General features: G+C 42.8%; 2 protein-coding genes across 5 annotated transcripts in view; one reads left to right on the top strand and one right to left on the bottom strand.

The window, feature by feature from the left end:
* Window positions 1-22,566, top strand: part of sytl5 (synaptotagmin-like 5) — a 95,600-nt gene extending 73,034 nt beyond the window's left edge. For 3 of the 4 annotated variants that reach the window (XM_014174206.2, XM_014174204.2, XM_014174205.2), the window contains exons 9-17: window positions 5,355-5,444; window positions 12,517-12,585; window positions 13,138-13,316; window positions 15,907-16,009; window positions 16,606-16,767; window positions 16,870-16,978; window positions 17,110-17,245; window positions 17,385-17,593; window positions 17,878-22,566. In XM_014174206.2, the coding sequence (XP_014029681.1) occupies window positions 5,355-5,444; window positions 12,517-12,585; window positions 13,138-13,316; window positions 15,907-16,009; window positions 16,606-16,767; window positions 16,870-16,978; window positions 17,110-17,245; window positions 17,385-17,593; window positions 17,878-18,020 (1,200 nt within the window). In that variant the 3' untranslated portion in view covers window positions 18,021-22,566. The remainder of the gene's footprint in view (window positions 1-5,354; window positions 5,445-12,516; window positions 12,586-13,137; window positions 13,317-15,906; window positions 16,010-16,605; window positions 16,768-16,869; window positions 16,979-17,109; window positions 17,246-17,384; window positions 17,594-17,877) is intronic. The other variant, XM_014174207.2, reaches the window with a different exon arrangement.
* Window positions 22,269-25,788, bottom strand: part of LOC106586669 (sushi repeat containing protein X-linked) — a 36,112-nt gene continuing 32,592 nt past the window's right edge. Inside the window, 1 exon segment of the mRNA XM_045707436.1 lies at window positions 22,269-25,721. Coding sequence (XP_045563392.1) covers window positions 25,541-25,721 — 181 coding nt within the window. The 3' untranslated portion in view covers window positions 22,269-25,540.

Below are 25,788 nucleotides of genomic sequence, written 5' to 3'. Positions count from 1 at the left end.
GTGACCAAGGAGGGGTTCTGGATGAGCAGCAGCAGTTCTCTTCCAACCGTGAAGTCATCAAAGCAAGCCTTGAAGTTATCCATCAGCTTCTGGATGAAATCAACATGATTTGGAACATCTTTATCTCCCTGCGTTTGCACCATAAGACTGGGGAAGTGGACAAGTTCTCTCTGAAGATCATTCTTGAAAATCTACAATTTCTTCTGGAAAGCCTGGACTACTGTTATAATATCACACCATGTGTTGTCCTGTCCCTGCAGCTTAACATTCAGTGGATTAAGGTGTGATGTAATGTCTGTCAAAAAATGCAACTGTTTCCATCTTCTCCTCATCTTCCAAAAACTCAGAAAACTGAGTTGCCTTGTCACTCTTTTGCTCTGATAAGAAAGCTTTGATTTCCTCCTGAATGGCCCAAAAGCATTCCAAAACCATGCCTTTGCTGTGCCATCTGACATTGTTGTGCAGTAGTAACTCATCAAAACTGGCATTGACCTCTGTCAGAATGCCTCGTAGCAGGAGGTGTTGTAGGGATGATGTTGCTCTCAAAAAGTTTATTAGTTTTGTCATCGTTGTCATGACCTCAGAATACTATTTTCCCAGACTGGCACACAGGACAGATTGATGGATGATGCAGTGATATGATGTCAGGTCAGGGTGGTCGTCTTTCAAACGTGCAACCAGTCCCCTCCCTCATGGCTGGACCTCCATCTGTGGTGATGGAGACCTCTGACTACAGATCTATCCCCCTTTTTGTCAGCATCCCATTGATGGCCTCATGGATATCCTCTCCCCGTGTGTGCTTCTAGATCTGTTAAGCCCAACAGCTCCTCGCAGAATTCCTTCTTTGTTTCGTTATAAAATCTGACAAACACCAGACGCTGGGCATTATCAGTGTGATCTGTTGGTTCATCCACAGCTAAAGAAAAGCATGGTGCATTCTGAATGGGCTCATCCAGGCTGTATCACATCTGGCCGTGATTGGGAGTCCCATAGGGCGGCACACAATTGGCCCAGCGTTGTCCGGCTTTGGCCGGGGTAGGCCATCATTGTAAATAAGAATTAGTTCTTAACTGACTTGCCTAGTTAAATAAAGGTTAAATTAAAAAAAATACATTTAAAAATGTCAAAATAAAGTTGAGTTAAATCTTCAGCTAATATTTCAGTTGTCCTCATTGTTGTGGAATGTGACAGTGGGATCTGTTTGATCTTTTCCCTCAGCTCATCTTTTTGTTTACCTTCAAGCAAGGTGTCAGCAACTTCGCACAAAAAAGTATTTTTGTGTTTTCCCAAAACCCAAGCTATCCTCAGTGAACACTCCATTGCATGTCGTTGGGCTCTCACTGAATAGACAAGGACTTTGGTGGACCTCTCATAGTGGTGGACCTCTCATAGTGGTGGACCTCTCATATTGGTGGACCTCTCATAGTGGTGGACCTCTCATATTGGTGGGCCTCTCATATTGGTGGGCATCTCATATTGGTGGACCTCTCATAGTGGTGGACCTCTCATGTTGGTGGACCTCTCATATTGGTGGACCTCTCATATTGGTGGACCTCTCATATTGGTGGACCTCTCATATTGGTGGACCTCTCATATTGGTGGACCTCTCATAGTGGTGGGCCTCTCATATTGGTGGACCTCTCATAGTGGTGGACCTCTCATAGTGGTGGGCCTCTCATATTGGTGGACCTCTCATATTGGTGGACCTCTCATAGTGGTGGGCCTCTCATATTGGTGGACCTCTCATAGTGGTGGACCTCTCATAGTGGTGGGCCTCTCATATTGGTGGACCTCTCATATTGGTGGACCTCTCATAGTGGTGGGCCTCTCATATTGGTGGACCTCTCATATTGGTGGACCTCTCATAGTGGTGGGCCTCTCATATTGACATTTGAGTTGGTTAATCTTGTTTGATCTCACCTCCGTGTTCAGGGGATCCATTTGATCTAATTTACTATGCCTGATGTCATAATGCCGCTTAACATTGGCACTTTTCACGAGAGCTACGGACTCGCTGCATATCAGGCACATTGGTTTTGTGTTAGTTGCGGGGAGAATGAATATATACTGTTCCGTCCACTCGTCTTTGAATTTATGGTTTTCAGAGTCAACTTTTCTTTTTTTTAAACAAACCATATTAACAAAGATACTGGTAACTAAGGTCCTTCTATCTGTGATAGTAACAGTTGAACCGCGGTCAAATTTTTCTGTTTCTTTCTGCCTGCTTGTCCCAGGGTTCTGCAGAGGATATTTGGATTGATGTAAATGGGCCTCTTGTATTTGCATATAACCATGCAATTGGATTAGACGGGGCACTAGTAGAGGTGCTGAGTTAAAGAGGCCACTGCACCCAGTAGATTTTTTAAAGCTGTCTAAAAATAGTTTATTGACTTTTATATATAACAAAATGCAATGTTGTCCAGATTGACCCTTCTCTGGATCGGGTCCAGACCACGGTTGCCAGTTGAGTTTGTCTGCAATAGCCCCTGATAGGCCAACATCTTATTTCAGGGAAAGGTCCACAATAAAACTGACATTAAATGTGGAGAATGATACATTTGTGATAGAGCTGTGACCATGATCACAATTTATAACTTCCAATTTAATTAACTAAACTTGGCCATTAATAATTGCATAATAACACAAGGCTACAACAGCAAACTGAGTTATAGGCTATTTATGAAATCAGTTTGCCAGCTCCAGGTAGGCTACACTAGTGGCACAAATTGATTTGCAAGGACTCCAGTGATATCTTAATTTCAATATATATTTATTGTATCAAATGGAAGGCTACAGTAGCCTGCAATGGCATACAATTAATGGCCTACTTGATTACCAACTGATGCAAATGTAGCCTATCATTCTCCACATTTCATGTCATTTTCATTGTGGTCTTTTTCCCCATAACACAAGCACGCGAGGGAGTTCCATAATATCCATTTCAAATTTCCACTCGCACAGCTCTCCAAACCCTAGAACTGAGCACGAGTAAAACCCTTTGCTTGATACTCTTCTCCATAAGAAAAGTTGACATTAGAATGCAGGTTACTTCAAACCACCTCTGAGTGAATTTATCTAAAGAGCTCTAGTGCACCTAAAGTAGTTTCCCAATGCTTTGTCTGTTCTATCAGTTGTAGATGGTTAATATGTTTTGTCTCCATAATGACCAATCTAAATGGCCTGGTAAAAAGTTGTCATGACGTGTGCGCATGCTGCTCTGTCTCCTTGACTCTGTTCTATCAGTTCCAGATGGTTAATATGTTTTGTCTCCATAATGACCAATCTAAATGGCCTGGTAAAAAGTTGTCATGACGTGTGCGCATGCTGCTCTGTCTCCTTGACTCTGTTCTATCAGTTCCAGATGGTTAATATGCACTCAATCAGTACCAGCCTGCTCACTGCCTGATAGTCTGCAGCAGCAGGTCACATTGAAATACACACTATTGTTCCCAAAAAAATTATCCATTAAAGTAACATCAAATTGATCAGAAATACAGTGTAGACAGTGTTAATGTTGTAAATGACTATTGTAGCTAGAAACGGCTGATTTTTTTATGGAATATCTACATAGGCGTACTGAGGCCCATTATCAGCAAGCATCACTTCTTTGTTCCAATGGCACGTTGTGTTAGCTAATCCAAGTTTATCATTTTAAAAGGCTAATTGATCATTAGAAAACCCTTTTGCAATTATGTTAGGACAGCTGAAAACTGTTGTTCTGATTTAAGTAAGCTATAAAACTGGCCTTCTTTAGACTAGGTGAGTATCTGGAGCGTCAGCAAATGTGCTTTTCTTTCAAAAACAAGGACATTTCTAAGTGACCCCAAACTTTTCAACGGTAGTGTATATACAGTATCAGTCAAAGGTTTGGACACACCTACTCATTCAAGGGTTTTTCTTTATTTTTACTATTTTCTACATTGTAGAATAATAGTGAAGACATCAAAACTATGAAATAACACATGGAATCATGTAGTAACCAAAAAATTGTTAAACAAATCAAAATATATTTTATATTTCAGATTCTTCAAAGTAGCCACCCTTTGCCTTGATGACAGATTTGCACACTCTTGGCATTCTCTTAACCAGCTTCATGAGGAATGTTTTTCAAACGAAGGAGTTCCCACATATGCTGAGCACTTGTTGGCTGCTTTTCCTTCACTCTGCGGTCCAACTCATCCCAAACCATCTCAATTAGGGTGAGGTCAGGTGATTGTGGAGGCCTGGTCATGTGATGCAGCACTCCATCACTCTCCTTCTTGGTCAAATAGCCCTTACACAGCCTGGAGGTGTGTTGGGTCATTGTCCTGTTGAAAAACAAATGATAGTCCCACTAAGCGCAAACCAGATTTAACATTGATTTTCAATCAATGCCTATACATTGTGGGGGCTATCGCCCAGTTAAGAGCTCATTAGTGAGTGTTGCCTCATATCAAAGCCTGTAGCAGCAGCTGAGTAGCAAGGCTGGAGGCTGTGTGGTGGAACAGGTGTACATAAGAACCACTGGCTCAGGGTCACTAATCCGTATTTACTGTGGGAGAGCATTTAATTAAGTTGTCTGATCTTTCTACACACGTGAGTACACAATCACACACATACACACACAATCACACACATACACAGACACACACACACAATCACACACATACACAGACACACATACAATCACACACATGCACGGACACACACACAATCACACACATACACAGACACACACACAATCACACACATGCACGGACACACACACTCATAAAGAGCCCAAAGACAATGTGTGATAAGCGAGTAATCTAATTAGCACCCTGACCTGTCTGATTAAATCCTGAACTGTCTGATTGAATCCTGACCTGTCTGATTAAATCCTGACCTGTCTGATTGAATCCTGACCTGTCTGATTAAATCCTGACCTGTCTGATTGAATCCTGACCTGTCTGATTAAATCCTGACCTGTCTGATTGAATCCTGACCTGTCTGATTGAATCCTGACCTGTCTGATTAAATCCTGACCTGTCTGATTAAATCCTGACCTGTCTGATTAAATCCTGACCTTTCTGATTAAATCCTGACCTGTCTGATTGAATCCTGACCTGTCTGATTAAATCCTGACCTTTCTGATTGAATCCTGACCTTTCTGATTGAATCCTGACCTATCTGATTGAATCCTGACCTGTCTGATTAAATCCTGACCTGTCTGATTAAATCCTGACCTATCTGATTAAATCCTGACCTGTCTGATTGAATTTGAAGTTGCCACAGAAAACTGACTGATGTGTTTACACTGTATTGCCTTATTACTGTGAATCTACAGAGAGATCCCATTGGTTGATGTCTCCTTTGATGGTTTCTGTGTTCTCCAGGAGTTTGATGATAAAGACGAGGACATCGATGCTCTGATGTCGGCACACAGCAAGGCCGCCAGCCGACGCATGAGCTGCGCTGTGTCTACGGTAATACCCTGCCGTATAGTAAACACAGACACACACAAACGCACTCACACACACATAATGGACACAAAGATGCATCTGCCATGCTCTGGCACACAAGAAGACAGACTGGCAGGCATACTGGCACACACACACATATCCCATAAAGAGGATTGATGAGTGAGTCATGGCTAGGTTGAAACCATTGTGTGAACAGTGTCAATAGCGCCAGTGACCTCAGGGCTGAGGAACAGCAGGGCAGTGTCTCACACACACACACACACACACAGCACAGCTCACAGCACAGCACACAGCACAGCTCACAGCACAGCTCACAGCACAGCTCACAGCTCACAGCACAGCTCACAGCACAGCTCACAGCACAGCTCACAGCTCACAGCACAGCTCACAGCACAGCTCACAGCACAGCTCACAGCACAGCTCACAGCTCACAGCACAGCTCACAGCACAGCTCACAGCACAGCTCACAGCACAGCTTACATATATACATTTACTAGGAGCCAGGAAAATTTGCCTAAACTCACAGGTGTGTATACTGTATATCATTTGTATGTGTGCTATGCTCCGGTAGAACCTAGCTTAGAACAACATTTCTGTTTATTTTCTCACAACACTAACCTAAATAATTAGCTGAGTTTTGTGATTGACAGAGTCATATTGACAGACTCTCTTAAGTTCAGATATTGAAACCTAGGTCTCTTTTACAAATGAGCCCTGCAGAATACAAACATACACACATCCCACTGGGCACAGACTATTCCCACATTGGTTCAACATCATTTTGTTGAAATGACTTGGAAACCACATTGATTCAACCAGTGTGTGCCCAGTGGGATCAAATACCAAATGCAATCAATAAATAGGAAATACCCCCAAAAATATAGAAGAGATAAAAAACACAATCATAAAAAAAGAACAAATCGAAGACATTGTTAGGTTAACAGGCGACACACACCCCCTGCCTGTCTGACATTTCTAATTTCACCCCAGACATGACTAACGACATTAATTCTGGCCGTGGGCTCTGCTCTCAATAACAGCAGAGGTGGAGGACCATGATTACAGAGATTATGGAGATGAATGATGACTGGCTTCTGTGAATCTCCCTGCTTGAAAATATTGTATGAATAGAACAGAATGAATATAGGGGTGGATGAGGGAAACACACACACAGTAGATATCTATAGCAGCAATTCTTCCTATAATGTTAATGTACACTGTGAGTAATATTCATCATAACTGAAGCATAACTGAAGCCGGTGTTCTGGTTCTGGTTGCATGCATTAAAACGTGTGGTTCTCTCGTGGCTTTCCTTTGCAAAATAACTATGAATTATTGGACTTATTTTCAAATAATTGTCAACATTTAACATCACATTAAGGTGTGGGACGTTCACTGTAATACAAGGAACAATAGCAGGTCTATTTCGCTCCAGCAGCTGGCATATTCTGTCAGTTTACCATTCACCTGTGGGAACATGGCTGCTCCGATGGGTGGGGGGGAACAACCAATGGGGGTTGGGGTCTGAGTGGGAAACAACCAATGGGTGGGGGGTTCTGGGTGGGAAACAACCAATGAGTGGGGGGGACCGGGGGATGACAACCAATGGGGGGGGGCGTTCTGAGTGGGAAACAACCAATTGGTGGGGGGTTCTGGGTGGGGAACAACCAATGGGTGGGGGGTTCTGGGTGGGGAACAACCAATGGGTGGGGGGGTTCTGGGTGGGGAACAACCAATGGGTGGGGGTTCTGGTTGGGGAACAACCAATGGGTGGGGGGGTTCTGGGTGGGGAACAACCAATGGGTGGGGGGGTTCTGGGTGGGGAACAACCAATGGGTGGGGGGGTTCTGGGTGGGGAACAACCAATGGGTGGGGGGGGTTCTGGGTGGGGAACAACCAATGGGTGGTTTTCCCTGTGGCTCCTGCTTTTTGTTTCACATCCATGGGGTTATTAACACTGAAGATAACAATGACATCATTAATATTACATTTTAAAAAATTAAAATGGCTACCCTAGCTATTCTCTTTTGGAATTTGAAAGGTCTAAACTGTCTTATTAATCGTTCCAGCTGTCTTGATATCCTGGCAAGAAACCATGTCAATATAGCAATGCTCAAAGAAGCTGGGACTGAGAGACTAAAAATCTGACTGTTAAATAGCCATCACTAGCCGACTACCAACCGGCTACTCAACCCTGCACCTTAGAGGCTGCTGCCCTATATACATAGACATGGAATCCCTGGCCACTTTAATAATGGAACACTAGTCACTGATAGGAGAAAACTGAGGATGGATCAACAACATTGCAGTTACTCCACAATACTAATCTAATTGACAGAGTGAAAAGAAGGAAGCCTGTACAGAATAAAACATATTCCAAAACATGCATCCTGTTTGCAATAAGGCATTAAAGTAAAACTGCAAAAAAATGTGGGAAACCAATGAACTTTTTGTCCTGAATTCAAAGTGTTATGTTTGGAGAAAATCCAATGCAACACATTACTAAGTACCACTGTCCATATTTTCAAACATAGTGCTGGCTGCATCATGTTATGGGTATGCACGCCCACTCTTTGACTGGAGGGAGAGTGAGTGCACAATTTTTTTTGAGTGAATTGTTTGTTGCAGAATGTTACGTTTAACAGTTTAATTTAAAATGTATTGTGTGTACTTTCAGACAGACTGTATAGGTCCAGAAAAATACAAGTTATTTTATTTTTTTATTGACATTTTTTATTCTCCCTGTAAATCGCTATCTCTGCGACATGGAATGAGTATATTTGTTTCCTCCCATGGAGGCTTCCCCGTTAAGAGGAAAAAGCAAGCGTTTCATGCACTGCAGGAGCTGTATTTACTATGCTCTCTCCCGGGACACTGTGGACCGACCGGAATTCCTATGCAACAATTGTTTACTCGCGGAGGACTATAGAGAATAAATGGCTACTCTTAGCAAACAGATTTAGAACTTGAACAATCTACTGGGGAACGCACCCTTACATACCTTCTCCTTCTCTACACCACAGGCTGGACGCCACTCCGATGTGTTGATAGTATAACCGCCATGGCAACACTCCTTGACTGACTGTTAAAACTGCCAAATCCCCATGGATAGATGATGAATTGAAAAACTGTGTTGCTGAGAGGGCTGAGGCTAATGGAATGGCAAATAAGTATGGCAACACAGCAGATTGGAAAACATTCAGTAAATCGAGAAATCACCTTACTAAACTAAACAAAAATAATAAAAAACTATTCAAAGATAGATTATATAAAGAATGATAGTAAAAATGCTCTGGAGGACCTTAAATGAAATTCTAGGCAGAAAAGCTAACTCAGCTTCCAACCTTCATTGAGGCTGATGGCTCATTCATAACAAAACCCTTTGATATTGACAACCACTTTAATCACTTTTTGTTGACAAAATTAGCAAGCTTAGGCATGACATGCAAACAACAAATGCTGAGCCTTCATATTCATGCAAAATGGACCAAATAATGAAAGACGAGCACTATAGCTTTGACTTCTGCAGTTAGTGTTGAATAGGTGAACAAATGATTGCTATCTATAAATAAGGACAAACCACCTGGTACCGACACCCTGGATGGTAAATTACTGAGGTTGGTAGAGGAATACATTGCGATTCCTATTTGCCACATCTTCAATCTAAGGGGGTCATTCCAATACCCAAAAATAGCAAAGCACCCTTTAATGTAGGGTTCCCCAACTGGGGTTTTCTTAGCAAAAAAAAATAAATATATATATTTAGAAATAAAAACGTTTTTTTTGTTTCAAAACACCAGGAAATCAGCGCAAAGTGATTTTAATTTAAGAACTCTGTTCCCAAGTTTTCCCACGTATAATAGAGACACGTGAACGTATATAAATGTAAGCAAGGTTTGAAATGATAATGTTTTATGCAAACATACACTATATATACAAAAGTATGTGGACACCCCTTCAAATTATTGGTTTGGCGGATGCCAGGAAAACGCAATCTGCCCCAATGCATAGCGCTAACTGTAAAGTTTGGTGGAGGAGAAATAGTGGTCTGGGGCTGTTTTTCATGGTTCGGGCTAGGCCCCTTAGTTCCAGTGAAGGGAAATCTTAACGCTACAGCATACAATGACATACTAGACGATTCTGTGCTTCCAACTTTGTGGCAACAGTTTGGAGAAGGCCCTTTCCTGTTTCAGCATGACAATGCCCCCGTTCACAAAGCGAGGTCCATACAGAAATGGTTTGTTGAGATCGGTGTGTAAGAACTTGAATGGACTGCACAGAGCCCTGACCTCAACCCTATCGAGCACTTTAGGGATGAATTGCAACACTGACTGCGAGCCAGGCCTAATCGCCCAACATCAGTGCCCAACCTCACTAACACTCTTGCAGCTGAATGGAAGCATGTCCCTGTAGCCATGTTTCAACATCTAGTGGAAAGCCTTCCCAGAAGAGTGGAGGCTGTCATAGCAGCAAAGAGGGGACCAACTCCATATGAGTTGGAATGAAATGTTCGATGAGCAGGTGTCCACATACTTATGGTCATGTAGTATATCTGTTTGCGCTTCTTGCTGTCAATTTGCAGTCTACAAATTATTTGTAATTGTGTTCCCACCATCCATTCAAAAACAAAAAAGAGCTGGCCGCCCAGCCAAACTGAGCAATCGGGGGAGAAGGGCCTTGGTCAGGGAGGTGACCAAGGCCAATCAGGCCTTTATGGTGGAGTGGTCAGATGGAAGCCACTCCTCAGTAAAAGGCACATGACAGCCCGATTGGAGTTTGCCAAGAGGCACCTAAAGGACTCTCAGACCATGAGAAACAAGATTCTCTGGTCCGATGAAACCAAGATTGAACTCTTTGGCCTGAATGCCAAGCTTCATGTCTGGAGGAAACCTGCCATCATCCCTATGGTGAAGAATAGTGGTGGCAGCATCATGCTGTGGGGATGTTTTTCAGCAGCAGGGACTGGGAGACTAGTCAGGTCTCTGATTGTCATTGAGTGGTCCAACCAGAGCCCGGACTTGAACCCAATTGAACATCTCTGGAGAGACCTGAAAATAGCTGTGCAGCGACGCTCCCCTGACAGAGTTTGAGAGGATCTGCAGAGAAGAATGGGAGAAACTCCCCAAATACAGGTGTGCCAAGCTTGTAGCGTCATACCCAAGAAGACTCAAGGCTGTAATCACTGCCAAAGGTGCTTCAACAAAGTACTGAGTAAAGGGTCTGAATACTTATGTAAATATGATATTTCAGTTTTTTTGATTAGATTGATGAGGGGAAAAAACGATTTAATCAATTTTAGAACAAGGCTGTAACCTAACAAAATGTGGAAAAAGTCAAGGGGTCTGAATACTTTCCAAAGGCACTGTATTTGGATCTGTGGCATTCACTTTGAACTGGACTGTGTTTACAGCATGAGCGGTCATGAGTAGATGCGCATGTTTTGAGATCAAAGCCAGAGCTGCATGTAGCCATGTGTGCAAATTTGTTCATATCCTTTTATAGTTAGTGAGTTATTAGTCCAGTTATAGTTCATTTGTAGTCCGCAACAGCAGCGTGATTGCTAAACATCTTTGAAAAGCGAGTCGGTTAAAGAATTTTTTTGTCTTAAAAGAACAGTGTTTCATTTCGAGACGTACTTGTAAAGGCTAAGTTGCAAATAGGCAGAGGGTAGCATAATTTGTCTGATTCTCTGTAATAATGTCATGGGAATAATAATGCATTTTATTTTGTAAAGTGGTTTCTTGCATCAAACAACGCAGAAACATTTTCAGTCACCTCCTTGTCTCAAGGACAAGTGGATAAACAGGTTAATGTCAAGCCCTGCATGTTTTTTCAAAAGTCTCATGGAATATAGGCCTACATTGAACACCACACATTGGCTGCTACTGTAGGATGAATGATAGAACAGCTATTTCCATGTTAAAATGTTATGGGATGCATTTTCTCCATTGTTTTTGATGGTAGGCCACTATGGTAGGCCTACATTATGCTCAAATAGCCACGGTAGCCTACTTAGCCACTGTCTGAAACTGTAACTTAAAGCGGGTACAGCCTCAGTGTTCGCAGTAAACACGTTTGCGCTCAGCAGACCTGACATTTGTTCAGTGACAAAAATGATCTTAATCTTAATCTCATTATACGCAGACAATATTTGACCATATCTAGACTATGTATTTCAAACTCTCCCAAAGGCACTGAAGATCATATATACAGTATATTCATCTTAATCTCAAACTATAAAATCTATCAAACCAAATCAGCCCAACAGCCTCCTCCCTGATGGAGGACTCCATCTCTATTTATGGAATCCCAATTGTTTCCCATTTTAAATATTTGGGTGTATATATATTTATTTCTTTAGATAAAACCAGTGGCAGAAACTTTAACAGGACGCTCAAAATTCAATCCGACCTCAGTAGATGGGATGGGGGGGGCTAGGCGGGTGCGAGGCATGGTTTCTGGGTGGGGAGGGAGGATGCGGGTGGGTGGATGGGGACTGAGTTGGGGTTATCTTTGTATGCATTTCTTTGATAGTATTTTGTACCTGTAACCCCCCCCCCCCCCCCCTAAAAAAAAGACAACACTAAATAAAAAGTTGGTCCCCCAAAAAAATTATATGAAGCCCAGAAGGCTGATTCTCTTGTATCTACTAACACCGGAAATCCATTGATCCCGGATATGTTGCTTTGGTGTAAGCACCTGTGTTTAGTTGTCTTTGATATTTACTTTTGCTTTCAGCCTGTCCGCTGTGTCCGTCTCTGTTTATTCATTGAGGAGTTCTAATCAGGTCCTGCTTCATCTGATAATCACCATGGCAAACCTGAAAGATTCAATTTTGTGTCAGTGTCTGGTGTCTGGGGTTTCTGCCCTGGTACATGGGGTCTGTCCTCTCGTCTCTGTCCTCTTTACACTTTCACATGTATCCCTCCTCTCTCTCACCTCTCTACTCCTTCCCTCTCTCCTCCTTCCCTGTCTCCTCTCTTTCTATCTCCTCTCTCCTTCACTCTCTCCCTCCTCCTTCTCTTTCTCCTCCTCCCCCTGCTGGTTCGGGTTCTATTCGTCCTCTGGCTGCTAGTCTTCTACTCCCGGCTCAGAGAGAAAATGGGGCTACCTCAGTGTTCCTGGCGACTCGGACGCAGAAACTGTGAGTTCTTGCCTCCTTGTGTATGTGTGTATGTGTGTGCCTGCATGTGTGTACCCCGCTTATTGTGAATATGTTTCCACCAATCGGTGCCTCTCTGCTCCCATCGCTGCAACTGACTGCCTAAATTGGTCATTCATCATACTGGCTCACTCTATGACATAAATTAGATCAACTTTAGTGTTTTACATTCCCTAGCCAGACCCATCTCTCACCAAATGACTCAATCTGTCCATTCTGCATTTTTACCTGCACAAAGATGAAAGGCTATCCCTGCCTTCATCTGTCTTCCTCCTTTTCCCTCCACTCCATTCTTAATTTCTCCCCCGCTCTGGCTCTCCTCTTCTCTCCCTCATCTGTTCTGATTCTCTACCCCTGATCCTCTACTTCTCTGTCCTCCATTCTGATATTTTCCTCTCCCTTCTTCCTCCTCCTCTATTACACTCTTTTAATAATTTTGCTCTCTCTCTCCCTACCCATCTCCTCTCTCTTCTCCCTTTATCCTATCTATTCTCTCTCCCCTTCTCCTCTCTTCCCCCTCTCTTCTCCTCACAGAGCAGTCTGAACAGTATGATGAGTATGTACAGTGAGACTGGTGACTATGGCAACGCCAACGTGAGTGGCGAGCTGCTGTTGAACATCAGCTACAGCTATAAGACAGGCGCTCTTAACGTCCTGGTGAAGGAGTGTCGCAACCTGGCCACCGGCGATGAGAAGAGGCAACGCACAGATGCGTAAGGGCACACACACACACTTTTTCTTTCATTTCACCTTTATTTAACCAGGTTGGCCAGTTGAGAACAAGTTCTCATTTACAACTGCGACCTGGCCAAGATAAAGCAAAGCAGTGCGACACAAACAACAACACAGAGTTACACATGGAATAAACAAACATACAGTCAATAATACAATAGAGAAAGTCTATACTTAGGGTGTGCAAATGAGTTAGGATAAGGGGGGTGAGGCAATAAATAGGCCATAGTGGCAAAATTATTACAGTATGGCAAATTAAACACTGGGGTGATAGATGTGCAGAAGATGAGTGTGCAAGTAGTGTGCAAAGGAGCAAAATAAATAAAATAAATAACAATATGGTGATGAGGTAGTTGGATGGGCTATTTACAGATGGGCTATGTACAGATGCAGTGATCTGTGAGCTGCTCTAACAGCTGGTGCTTATAGCTAGTGAGGCAGATATGAGTCTCCAGCTTCAGTGATTTTTGCAGTTCGTTCCAGTCATTGGCAGCAGAGAACTGGAAGGAAAGGCGGCCGAAGGAGGAATTGGCTTTGGGGGTGACCAGTGAAATATACCTGCTGGAGCGCGTGCTACGGGTGGGTGCTGCTATGGTGACCAGTGAGCTGAGATAAGGTGGGGCTTTACCTAGCAACGACTTATAGATGACCTGGAGCCAGTGGGTTTGGCGACGGATATGAAGCGAGGACCAGCCAACGAGAGCATACAGGTCGCAGTGGTGGGTAGTATATGGGGCTTTGGTGACAAAACAGCTGGCACTATGATAGACTGCATCCAATTTGCTGAGTAGAGTGTTGGAGGCTATTTTGTAAATGACATTGCCGAAGTCAAGGATCGGTAGGATGGACAGTTTTACTAGGGTATGTTTGGCAGCATGAGTGAAGGATGCTTTGTTGCGAAATAGGAAGCCGATTCTAGATTTAATTTTGGATTGGAGATGCTTAATGTGAGTCTGGAAGGAGAGTTTACAGTCTAACCAGACACCTAGGTATTTGTAGTTGTCCACATATTCTAAGTCAGAACCGTCCAGAGTAGTGATGCTGGACAAGGTGGGTAGGTGTGGGCAGCGATTGGTTGAAGAGCATGCATTTAGTTTTGCTTGCATTTAAGAGCAGTTGGAGGCCACGGAAGGGGAGTTGTATGGCATTGAAGCTCGTCTGGAGGTTAGTTAACACAGTGTCCAAAGAAGGGCCAGAAGTATACAGAATGGTGTCGTCTGTGTAGAGGTGGATCAGAGAATCACCAGCAGCAAGAAAGACATCATTGATATATACAGAGAAGAGAGTCGGCCCGAGAATTGAACCCTGTGGCACCCCCATAGAGACTGCCAGAGGTCCGGACAACATGCCCTCTGATTTGACACACTGAACTCTGTCAGAGAAGTAGTTGGCGAATCGGCCAAGGCAGTCATTTGAGAAACCAAGGCTGCCGATAAGAATGTGGTGATTGACAGAGTCGAAAGCCTTGGCCAGGTCAATGAATACAGCTGCACAGTATTGTCTCTTATCGATGGCTGTTATGTTATCGTTTAGGACCTTGAGCGTGGCTGCGGTGCACCCGTGACCAGCTCGGAAACCAGATTGCATAGCAGAGAAGGTACGGTGGGATTCGAAATGGTCGGTGATCTGTTTGTTAACTTGGCTTTCAAAGACCTTAGAAAGGCAGGGTAGAATAGATTTTGGTCTGTAACAGTTTGGGTCTAGAGTGTCTCCCTCTTTGAAGAGGGGGATGACCACGGCAGCTTTCCAATCTTTGGGGATCTCAGACAACATGAAAGAGAGGTTGAACAAGCTAGTAATAGGGGTTGCAACAATTTCAGCGGATAATTTTAGGAAGAGAGGGTCCAGATTGTCTAGCCCAGCTGATTTATAGGGGTCCAGATTTTGCAGCTCTTTCAGAACATCAGCTATCTGCATTTGGGTGAAGAAGAAATGGGGGACGCTTGGGCAAGTTGCAGTGAGGGGTGCAGGGCTGTTGACCGGGGTAGGGGTAGCCAGGTGGAAAGCATGGCCAGCTGTTGAAAAATGCTTATTGAAATTCTCAATTACCGCGGATTTATCGGTAGTGACAGTGTTTCCTAGCCTCAGTGCAGTGGGCACTGGGAAGAGGTGCTCTTATTCTCCATGGACTTTACAGTGTCCCAGAACTTAGTGTTACAGGATGCAAATTTCTGTTTGAAAAAGCTAGCCTTTGCTTTCCTAACTGCCTGTGTACATTGGTTCCTAACTTCCCTGAAAAGTTGCATATCGTGGGGGCTATTCGATGCTAATGCAGTGCGCCACAGGAGGCAGTACGCCACTGAAGAACCTATGCTTACTGTGAAATTACACACACTTCATTATCACACATTCACACTTGAAAAAGAACACACACCTCTTAACATCACAGTTTCTGACCGTCAGCTCAACTTGAACCAATCCATGAGTGGCGTGTGACCTCAACATGACCCACAATAACTGTGACATTCATGGTATGTCAGAGTAACCTTAGTGAAGCTTTGGGGTGATCATATGGATCACGGCACACAGGTCTTCCTATGGAGTGTGGCTGAATGTCTTTTCCATTGGCAGCTATGTGAAGGCCTACCTCCTCCCAGACAAGTCTCGCCAGAGCAAGAGGAAGACCAGAATCAAGACCAACACAATCAACCCTGTATTCAACGAGAACCTTAGGGTGAGGGAGTGTTTTGCGTGTGTGTGTGTGTGTGTGTGTGTGTGTGTGTGTGTGTGTGTGTGTGTGTGTGTGTGTGTGTGTGTGTGTGTGTGTGTGTGTGTGTGTGTGTGTGTGTGTGTGTGTGTGTGTGTGCGTATGAACTTGTGTGTAGCTTGGGAAACAGTAATATTTAATGAGTTTGTTTTTGTGATCATGGGAATGTGTGTCCTTGGATGGGATCAAGTTGCCTGGAGACAGTGTGTGTGTCAACAGGAGTGTGTCAGTCAGCAGGTGTTCATACTGATGTAGGAGCTTAACTTGATCACCCTGTTGCAGGAGAACTTTCCACATAATAATTCACATTATTTATTTTCCTGCTGTAGCAAACTGAATTAAGATCCTACATCTGTACAGTATATAAAGAAATGAAGCCTGCTCCTCCCATGTGTTTTCATTAACCTGTACCACCATACCTACAGTGTATAGCCGTCAATAGACTTCACCTCAAGCACCCCTGCTGTACATGTGTTATTCCTGTAAGAGCATCGGCAGGAACTGATTTTTGTACTCGGTCCTACTCTCCCGTCGTCACGCTCTCCTGTGCTGTGTTTGTGTAGTATGTGATCAGCCACTCCCAGTTGGAGACACGAACGCTGGAGCTGTCTGTGTGGCACCATGACCGCTTCGGACACAACAGCTTCCTGGGGGAGGTGGAGCTGACCTTTGACTCCTGGGAGTTTGACAGCAACACGGAGGAGTGGTACTCTCTGCAGCCCAAGGTATCCTGTGTGCAGATGGACAATAGTGTATATGTGTGGATTTATACAGCACTGTATGTTTATCAGTGGTTAATACTGTAAGTAGATTTGTTTTATGTGCAGCTGGACAGTAGTATGGACTCCACGCTCCAGTATAAAGGGGAGCTGACCGTGGTTCTGAAGTACATCCCTGCAGAGAAGAACCTCATGCTACCCCTGGACCAGGTCCAAGGTGCTCCACAAGATCCTTCTGTTTTAATTGCTCCAACCCATCACTAACGCATATCATTCAACTAATGACATTTTATGAAAGACTGTTTGGAATTTTGCTCATTCACCTCTCTCTTCCTGTCCTCCTCTCAGTGAAGAAAGGCTTTCTGAAAGGAAAGAAGACCAGCATCAAGCTGCCTAAAGGAGGTATGGTGGAACTGCTGGTCAAGGAGGCCAAGAACCTGACCTCTGTCAAGTCTGGAGGCACTTCAGACCCCTTTGTGAAAGGGTGAGACCCAGATAGACCCATTCAGTTTCATCCAGCCTTCATTCCTAGTAATAATGATGGGAAGGACCTACTACCTACCTAATTCCAATTCCTCTTGACAGTTTTGTATGTCTTGTTTCCTGTCTCCACATCCATCCAGGTACCTGCTCCCTGACAACAGTAAGTCCACCAAGCACAAGACGGTGGTGGTGCGTCGCTCAGTCAACCCCCAGTGGAACCACACCTTCACCTACTGTGGCCTGCAGGCCGGAGACCTGAACAACGTGTGTCTGGAGCTCACCGTCTGGGACAAGGAGGCTCTGGCCAGCAACGTCTTCCTGGGGGGAGTCCGACTCAACGGAGGGACAGGTCTGTCTGTCTGTCTGTCTGTCTGTCTGTCTGTCTGTCTGTCTGGGAAGAACCAGGGGCTGGGATGGGCTGTTTGGTATTGGACTTCTCTGCTGTTCTCTCTTCTTTTGTTCTGTTCTCTGGTCTTCTCTTCAGTTTAACTCTAGTCTTCACTTCTCTTCTTTTCTCTCTTCTCAGAGGTTATGGGGATTTGTAGCATATTCAGTCAGCATAACGCCGTAGGGATTTGGAGTGTATGGAACAGTGTATGGAACAGATAGAGATGATCTATTGTCTCCCTACAGGCCAGAGCTATGGGAACGAGGTGGACTGGATGGACTCGTACGGAGAGGAACAGCGGCTATGGCAACGCATGATTGACAACCCGGAGGTCCCCCAGGAGTGTACACTGATGCTGAGATCCAGCATGTGCAAGCACAACACATGAGATGGAGGGAAAGAAGGACAAAGAAAGAAGGACAGAGAGGTGGCAGAAAAGAGAGAAACAGTGGAAGGAAAGAGGGGGAGAGAGAAAAAGAGAAGAAAAGAAAGAGAAGGACATTGGTTGACAGTGCTCCATGTCCAAGCTCAATCCCGCAATACAGAGCTGATGACATCACCCCACTTCCTGACCCTTGAACCCTAACCTCTGAGCTACCCTGATCCTGCACTGGGGTTCATAGTCCTCTACCTGGTAAAGAGGTCAACCAGTCATGCCTTACACACACATGGCCATACCCAGCCAAGACCAAGCACTGCTGCTGCTGCTGCTGCTGCTGCTGCTGCTACTGTACATTATGACATGGACAGGTAACTGCTAAAATAATGGAAACACTTGAGTAAATGAGAGATACAATGTATATATCCCTCCAATAGAGTTCCAGACACTTATAGAAGATGGTGGCCCAACGCCCTATTAAGACACTTTATGTTGGTGTTTCCTTTATTTTGGCAGTTACATGTATGTAACATAATGAACAAGCACATTGTCATTTGTATGATCTGATCTGACTATGCACAACGCTCTCCTATCCCTGTGTTGAGACTACTTGAGGTAGAAGTTGTTCTTAACCCCAGATCTAGGATCAGATTGCTCTGACCTGCTCTTAACCATAACCATTTAGGGGGAAGATAATTTATCTGACCCCGCATCAGTGGCTCAGGGTAGCTTTTACCTAGGCTTTGACTCAATTAGAACCCACGTTGGCAGACATCCTTCGTGTCCACGATAAGCTAACGCATGGAGCCGCTTGTGGATTTTCAGCTCTAACGCAGTTCCACTTCAGACACCGCCGAAACAAACGATATGGGGATCTAATAGAATCTAGTCCCTACTCTCATAAGGTAACTTCTCCAAAGGCACTTAGGGGTTGATGCATGCTGAGTAGATTTAAACATTCCCATAGTATACTGTAAAATGATAATAAGGGTGTGTTCAAGATTGCATTGTTTAATGCAATAATGTTATTATGCAACATTTTTTAACTGATAAACCCCAGTTTCAAAGTGTTGCAAAATTGAAGTAACTAATCCTGAACACACCAATGGTTTTACTGTAGTTTTAATAAAGCACACATGACGAGTAGAGTGGCACAAATAGCCACTTCATCAACAGATGTTTTTGGACCTCATTTTGGGTGGAAACAGAGATTAAGGCAGAAATCTAAACAGAGATCCAGCAGCACCAAATTGCTGATAGAAATGTATTGTGTCAAGTGTGGAATAGAGAGTCAGGGGGGCAGTTATATCTACACCACAGGAAACGTTTTGCCCCAGGAGCCTTGGGGAGATGGGAGCAGGATTGCATGTTCCAGAGTGAACCCATGTCCAGGCCACCCTCTCAGTCATAGGGAGGACTCAATTGCATACTCCTCCCGTCCTCTCTCCTTGCCTCCTTCTAAAAACCCACTGGAGGAGAAAGTCAGAGGGGAGGGACCTTTGGCTTTTTAATCCAATGGGTTTTGAGAAGAGAGGACGTGAGGAGAATGTAATTCTCTCTATGACTCATTGAATAGAACACATCCGTCAGCCTGTCTGTCCCTGTAGCCCAGGCCACTGTGACCCGTCTGTCCCTACGACCTCATTGGATGAGTAATAGCACTTCTAGTATCCCCCCATAAGTGGTTCTGAAGTCTTGGCACGCACCTCAAATGGCACCCTGTTCCCTATATGGGTGATTCTACAGAAGTGGTGCAAATTGGGGGTTGGGAAAAAAAATCACATTTGTATCCTATTTTTCCTAAACTTTTAGCACACATCTCATATGTCAGATAGACATATATAATACTCACACACTGTTTGTATTGCAAATTTGAAGTATTGTCCTGAATTTCTTACCAGGCAAAAAATGTTTCACTACCGAAACATACTGAAAAAGTATAAATACATGGAGAAACATGCACAGCATTGATCATTTGGATTAACCTTCTATTAATGTTTTGCAAAATTGTCAAAATAATAAAAACATGATTTTTAACCGGACTTTCAAAACCTTTAAAATTAATTTAGAGAAATATAATCTCTATTGTTCTTCTGTAAAATGTTCAATGTTGATTGTAGTATCTAAAATGTATTGATTGATTTAATTACTTATGTATCTAATTCATTATGTTGCTTGATGTATAAATTGTAACTTTTCCTATCTTTATTTTAGCAAAATAAACAGTGTCAATGGGTATATATTTTAGGTTAGACATTACCATTGAGGGCTTCCATCATTTTAAAGTAGTCAGCTGGATGGAGATTCCTATGGGTTGGGAGCATTGTCTTCTTCAAATTGAGTTGCCTATGGTTTGTAAACCAAAGACTAAGGTCTTGTCCGAGAGCATGAGCCAAGACCAAGATTTAAACCAGGACATTGGTCCCAAGATCCATACCTAGGGAGTTGAGACCATGACAAGTTAAATACAGAATTTATGTGGACTTGAGTGGTCTCAAGACCAAGACCACAAGATCAAGACTCCATGGGCCCTTTCTTCAATTCTAAGAGACTTGAGTGGAGTAAAGTAGAGTATAGTTCACTGGAGTACTGTATAGTACAGTACAGTAGAGAAGAGTACAGTACATTACAGTACAGTACAGCACAGCACATTATAGACGTCTATGTTTGGGCCAAATAGATGTCAATGTTTGGGCACTTTAAGGATTGGAGCCCTTCTGCTGGCTATTCATCTTAATACACTTTTTTCCTGAAGCGTGCTCTTGACCACTACCTACATGGTTGCTCAGGATATAGAGCATGGCGCTTGCAACTTTAAAATGGAGATAGCCTCAATGGCGCTGCCTGTGCTGGCACAGATGCCATAATGGCGCAGATACAAAGACAAGACCTCTATCAATCTCTATGGTGTCAATTGTTTCTGCTCTGACCGTTTTGGTTGGACAGTTTAGACCAATTTAGACTTTTGGACAGATGTACATCCCACCAAACACATATTCTGGTCCCAAAACCATACTTTACATATTTCTTGAAATATTAGTAGTGACACTTCTTAAAAATACATGAAGATTTATTAAACCTGCTCACAAACTTTATCCAAAATGTTTGCAGACAGACTACTCACTATGTGGCCATGCTAGAGACAGGTGCAATCCCATCAGCTGGAGATATATGTAGGGGTGTGGCTTAATGCAGATTCATTCTAGAGTCTTTTAATGTGTGTGTTTTATCAGTCTTTTAATGTGTGTGTTTTATCAGTCTTTTAACGGTAGTGACATCAAAAGGTGGGCCAGCATTTTTTTGAGAAGTATGTTTTAAAATAAACAAATCTACTAATTATACCAGTATCTTTCAATGTAATAATAGAACAACTCAAGATGTTCTGTTGAAATAATAATACTAAAACTATTTAAAAAATCATGAATTGCTGTCACAGGTGTCGTAGGGTGTAGACCAAAAACGCAGCGGGAAAATGTACACTCATCTTCTTTTATTATAGTGAAGAAGGAAAACACAAACAACGTATACAAAACAAACCAAACTTGACAGTCATGTCAGGCAAAACAGCTAAACAAGAACAATCTCCCACAAAAACCCATGAAAAACAAACTCCTAATTATAGGACCCTCAATCAGAGGCAACAATAACCAGCTGCCTCCAATTGAAGGTACAACCCCAATTAACTAAACATAGAAATACAAAAGACTAGATAGAACATAGAAATATACTAACATAGAACAATGACTAACAAACCCCGGACTAATAAATCAAATACCCCTCTACCTAAACACATACACAAAACACACCCTGAACCACATAAAACAAACACCCCCTGCCACGTCCTGACCAAACTACAATAACAAATAACCCTTATACTGGTCAGGACGTGACAATTGCTTTATTTTCAAACATGAAGTTTAGGAGTCAGGGTGTGAGACAGACATCTCTCAATAGAAACAGGTATATAAACAATGACTTTGTACTATATTAATTGAACAATATGTTATTTCCTTGAAGTGAATTAGAATATATCATGATGTAATGAAATGTACTAAGTTTGGAGACTTAAATGTTTTTCTAAATCTTTTTTTTTCTTTATGTGGTACAGCAATTTACAACACTTCCGTAGAATACCCCAAATACTCTATAGGGAAAAGGATGCCATTTGGGCTGCAGGCTTGCTCTCTGTGTAGTCACAGCCTACTGTCACAACCTACAGTCTCCTGTGGAATGCAAGTCTACATATTCACCATTGTCTGAGTTCCTGTTATGCTCTGAATTCTGAGTGTAAACAACCATTGAAAACTACAGAATACAGTAATAATAATACTATTAAAATGGCATTTACTGTGTAGATGAGTTGCGTGCAATACCCTGCTACTGAAGAAACACTTGACGTGTCTAACAGCATGTTATTGTCTCTGTTTTAATGTCCTCTCATTCAAATCTAGATTGTTCGATTTGACATGGCAATGTGACTGAATCAATCTGTTATTTTGTTTAAAATGTGTTATCAGAATATTTTGAAGAAATAAAAAACACATATCATTCCTCAGATGACTTCTATGTATGTTGAGAACAAACTTTTCTGTGTGTTGTGTAACTGTCGGTATCAGATCCAGTGTGTGTGGGCGTCCAGTGTGAACAAATTATGATTAGTGTTATTTCCTGATAGTTGCTGGTTGAAAATACATTCTATACAGGACCATCTAATCAGCAGGTTTACATGGGCAGGAGTTTCAGCTTTCCATGGTAACTTCACCATGCGGTAAAATGGTTAAAGCTGCAATATGTAAGTGTGAGTTATAGATCTGTCATTCTCATTGAAAGCAACTCTAAGAAGCAATAGATTTGTTCTATGGGCGCTATGTCTATGCTTCCCATTCTTAAGTTTAGTTTTTGCATCTCTTACATTCGGTTTTGTACACTAGCTTCAAACAGCTGAAAATACAATATTTTTGGTTAGTGAAAATATATTTCACAGCAGTTTATATGGTACAATGATTCTCTACACTATACTTGCTTGTTTTGTCACACAAACTAAAATTAGGCGAACTATTAGAATTGTAGCAACCAGAAAATGGGAGCTATTTCTGCATATTCCACCTTTATTAGACAAATAACAGATTGTTTTCAGTTTTCCAAAACCCACTCAGACCACTCCCAACATTCATGCTTAAGAATTTTTTTTTGTTTTTAAAAATCTATTTTTGCACATTTTTATGGAAGTCTATTGCAGTAAGGTATTTCATTGTTACCCAGAAATTATTTGATGGGCCTTTAAAAAACAAACATACAAACTGACGAGTACAAGAATCAATATGATTGTGATGGATGACCCACTCTGCCTAGGCCCTCTAACTGCTGTAGTATGCAGTGATGGAAGAGAGAGTAATATTTCCATTCTAATCATCCTGGTTTCAATGCTTCACAGCTTAAAGTCCAATCAGGTGTTCCAGTACTAATGGTTCCTACTTAGCAACGGCTATCATAAACACACACAAATAAAAAAAAGATAATCAAGGACAACTATCACCCAAGCCACTGCCTGTTCACCCTGTTATCATCCAGAAGGCGAGGTCAGTACAGGTGCATCAAAGCTGGGACTGAGAGATTGAAAAACACCTTCTATCTCAAGGCCATCAAATTGTTAAACAGCCATCACTAGCACAGAGAGGCGGCTGCTTACCTACAGACTTGATATCATATCATTGGCCACTTTAATAAATGGAACACTAGTCACTTTAATAATGCCACTTTAAGAATGTTTATATATCTCACATTACTCATCTCATATGTATGTACTGTATACTGTATCCTTCACTATCTATTCTATACTATCTATTGCATCTTCGCCGCTCTGTCACTGCTCATCCATGTATTTTATACGTGTATATTCTTATCTCATTCCTTTACTAGATTGTGTACATTAGGTTTTGTTGTGGAATTGTTAGATATTACCTGTTAGATACTGCTGCACTGTCGGATCTAGAAGCATAAGCATTTCGCTACACTCGCAATAACATCTGCTAATCATGTGTATGTGGCCAATAAAATGTGATTTGATTTGATTTATTGAACCCCCTCTCTCCTCACAATGAGAAACGCTGTTAAAGTGGCACTCCAGTCTTCTTTTCACCTCAGTCAACACCTGATTTAGACGTCCTCCAGCGATGTTTGAATTTTTACTGTTGAAAAGCGATTTCCCAAATATAAATACAGTAAAGTACACACACTACAAGGTAAAAAAAAAGGCCCGTCACAATAGGTGGTCCAGGTATTTGATGACAAGTGGGGGGGTGGACATTTCCTCTTTGGTTCTCTATTGTTCCTCAACCGAGACGTTTCAGATTCACATCAGACCAACTCCTGGAAGTTTGTCTAAAAAACACTATTATCAGGAATCAAGGTAAGACCCAGGTGCAGACCGTGTCGAAGTAACAATGTTTATTACAGCAACAGGGGCAAAGGTACAGAACGGCAGGCAGGCTCAGGGTCAGGCAGAGTGGTCAGGCGGGTTGCCATACAGGGTTAAGGACAGGCAGGGGTCAAAAACCAGGAGGACGAGAAAAGAGCGACTGGGGAAAAGCAGGAGCTGAATACAAAAATGCTGGTTGACTTCACAAACAAGACAAACTGGCAACAGACAAACATAGAACGCAGGTATAAATACACAGGGGATAATGGGGAAGCTGGGCGACACCTGGAGGGGGGTAGAGAAAAGCACAAGGACAGGTGAAGCAGATCAGGGTGTGACAAGTATTTTGCTCAAAAGTTGTTTTTACCCTTTAGTTTGTGTTTACTGTATTTATAGACGGGGAAACTGTTTTCAACAGTAAAACTTCAAACATCGCTGGAGGACGTCTTTAATTAACTGAAAGGCGTTACATTGGTGGGAAATGCAGGGTTTAAACATTTGAGGGAGTCTCCTAGTGAGGGACAAGTTGACTAGCTGTGGTCTGATATGGGGAAGTGGAGGATGGGAGTCATGGGTTCAGGTAGTAAGCTTGAGCGACAGTTTGGTTTAAGTAGTAAATTGGGTTTAAGTGACAGAAGGGTCTTTGTTGGGATGGGGAGGACTGTCCCATAGGGGGAGGGAAAGGGGGTGGGGGTGTAAAGAGACAGTTGGGGGCAGAGTCATATATATATATAGAGAGAGAGAGAGAGTTGGGCCAATGCGCATTGTCTGAACGGAAGCGGCACTTTCTCTTCCATAGCCGTTACTAAGTGAATATTGACGCTTCCACGTTATGCTGATAGTTTTCTAAACCTATGAAGATGTCTAGTGAAAGCAGATATGCAATTTGTTGACGCCACAACACAGTACAGACTTCAATACACATAATTATCCCAAATACTGATCAATAAAAATGTCTGTTAAACACAAAACACTGCTCTGTTGTTATTGTTTACAGCAAGAATGAAGGCACTAACATGGCAGCCGTTCTAAAACCTGGGCCCACTCTCTATATGATTCTGGTTGGGGGTAGTGGGCTTTTTTTGGGTGAGGGCATTGTGGAGCTGTTGTACTACTGGCAGGTGTGGCCTGCCTCCTGCTGCTGCACCATCTCATCTATGCGTCCCTGCCAGGTGTCAATGGTGGTGAAGATCTGGGCTGAGGTGATGGGGTACATGTAGCGCTCCCTGTCCATCCCCTGCTTGTCAATCATCACCATGTTGAAGTTATTATGGGAGATCTGGAGTAATAACCTAGACAACAGCCATCAACACTTCCATCAGGTCAAGGCTGAACACACAATGGTCAGTCTGAAGAATG

This window comes from Salmo salar, chromosome ssa25, assembly GCF_905237065.1.
Source record: "Salmo salar chromosome ssa25, Ssal_v3.1, whole genome shotgun sequence".
Lineage (NCBI taxonomy): Eukaryota > Metazoa > Chordata > Actinopteri > Salmoniformes > Salmonidae > Salmo > Salmo salar.
This window is presented reverse-complemented; position numbering and strand designations above follow the sequence as displayed.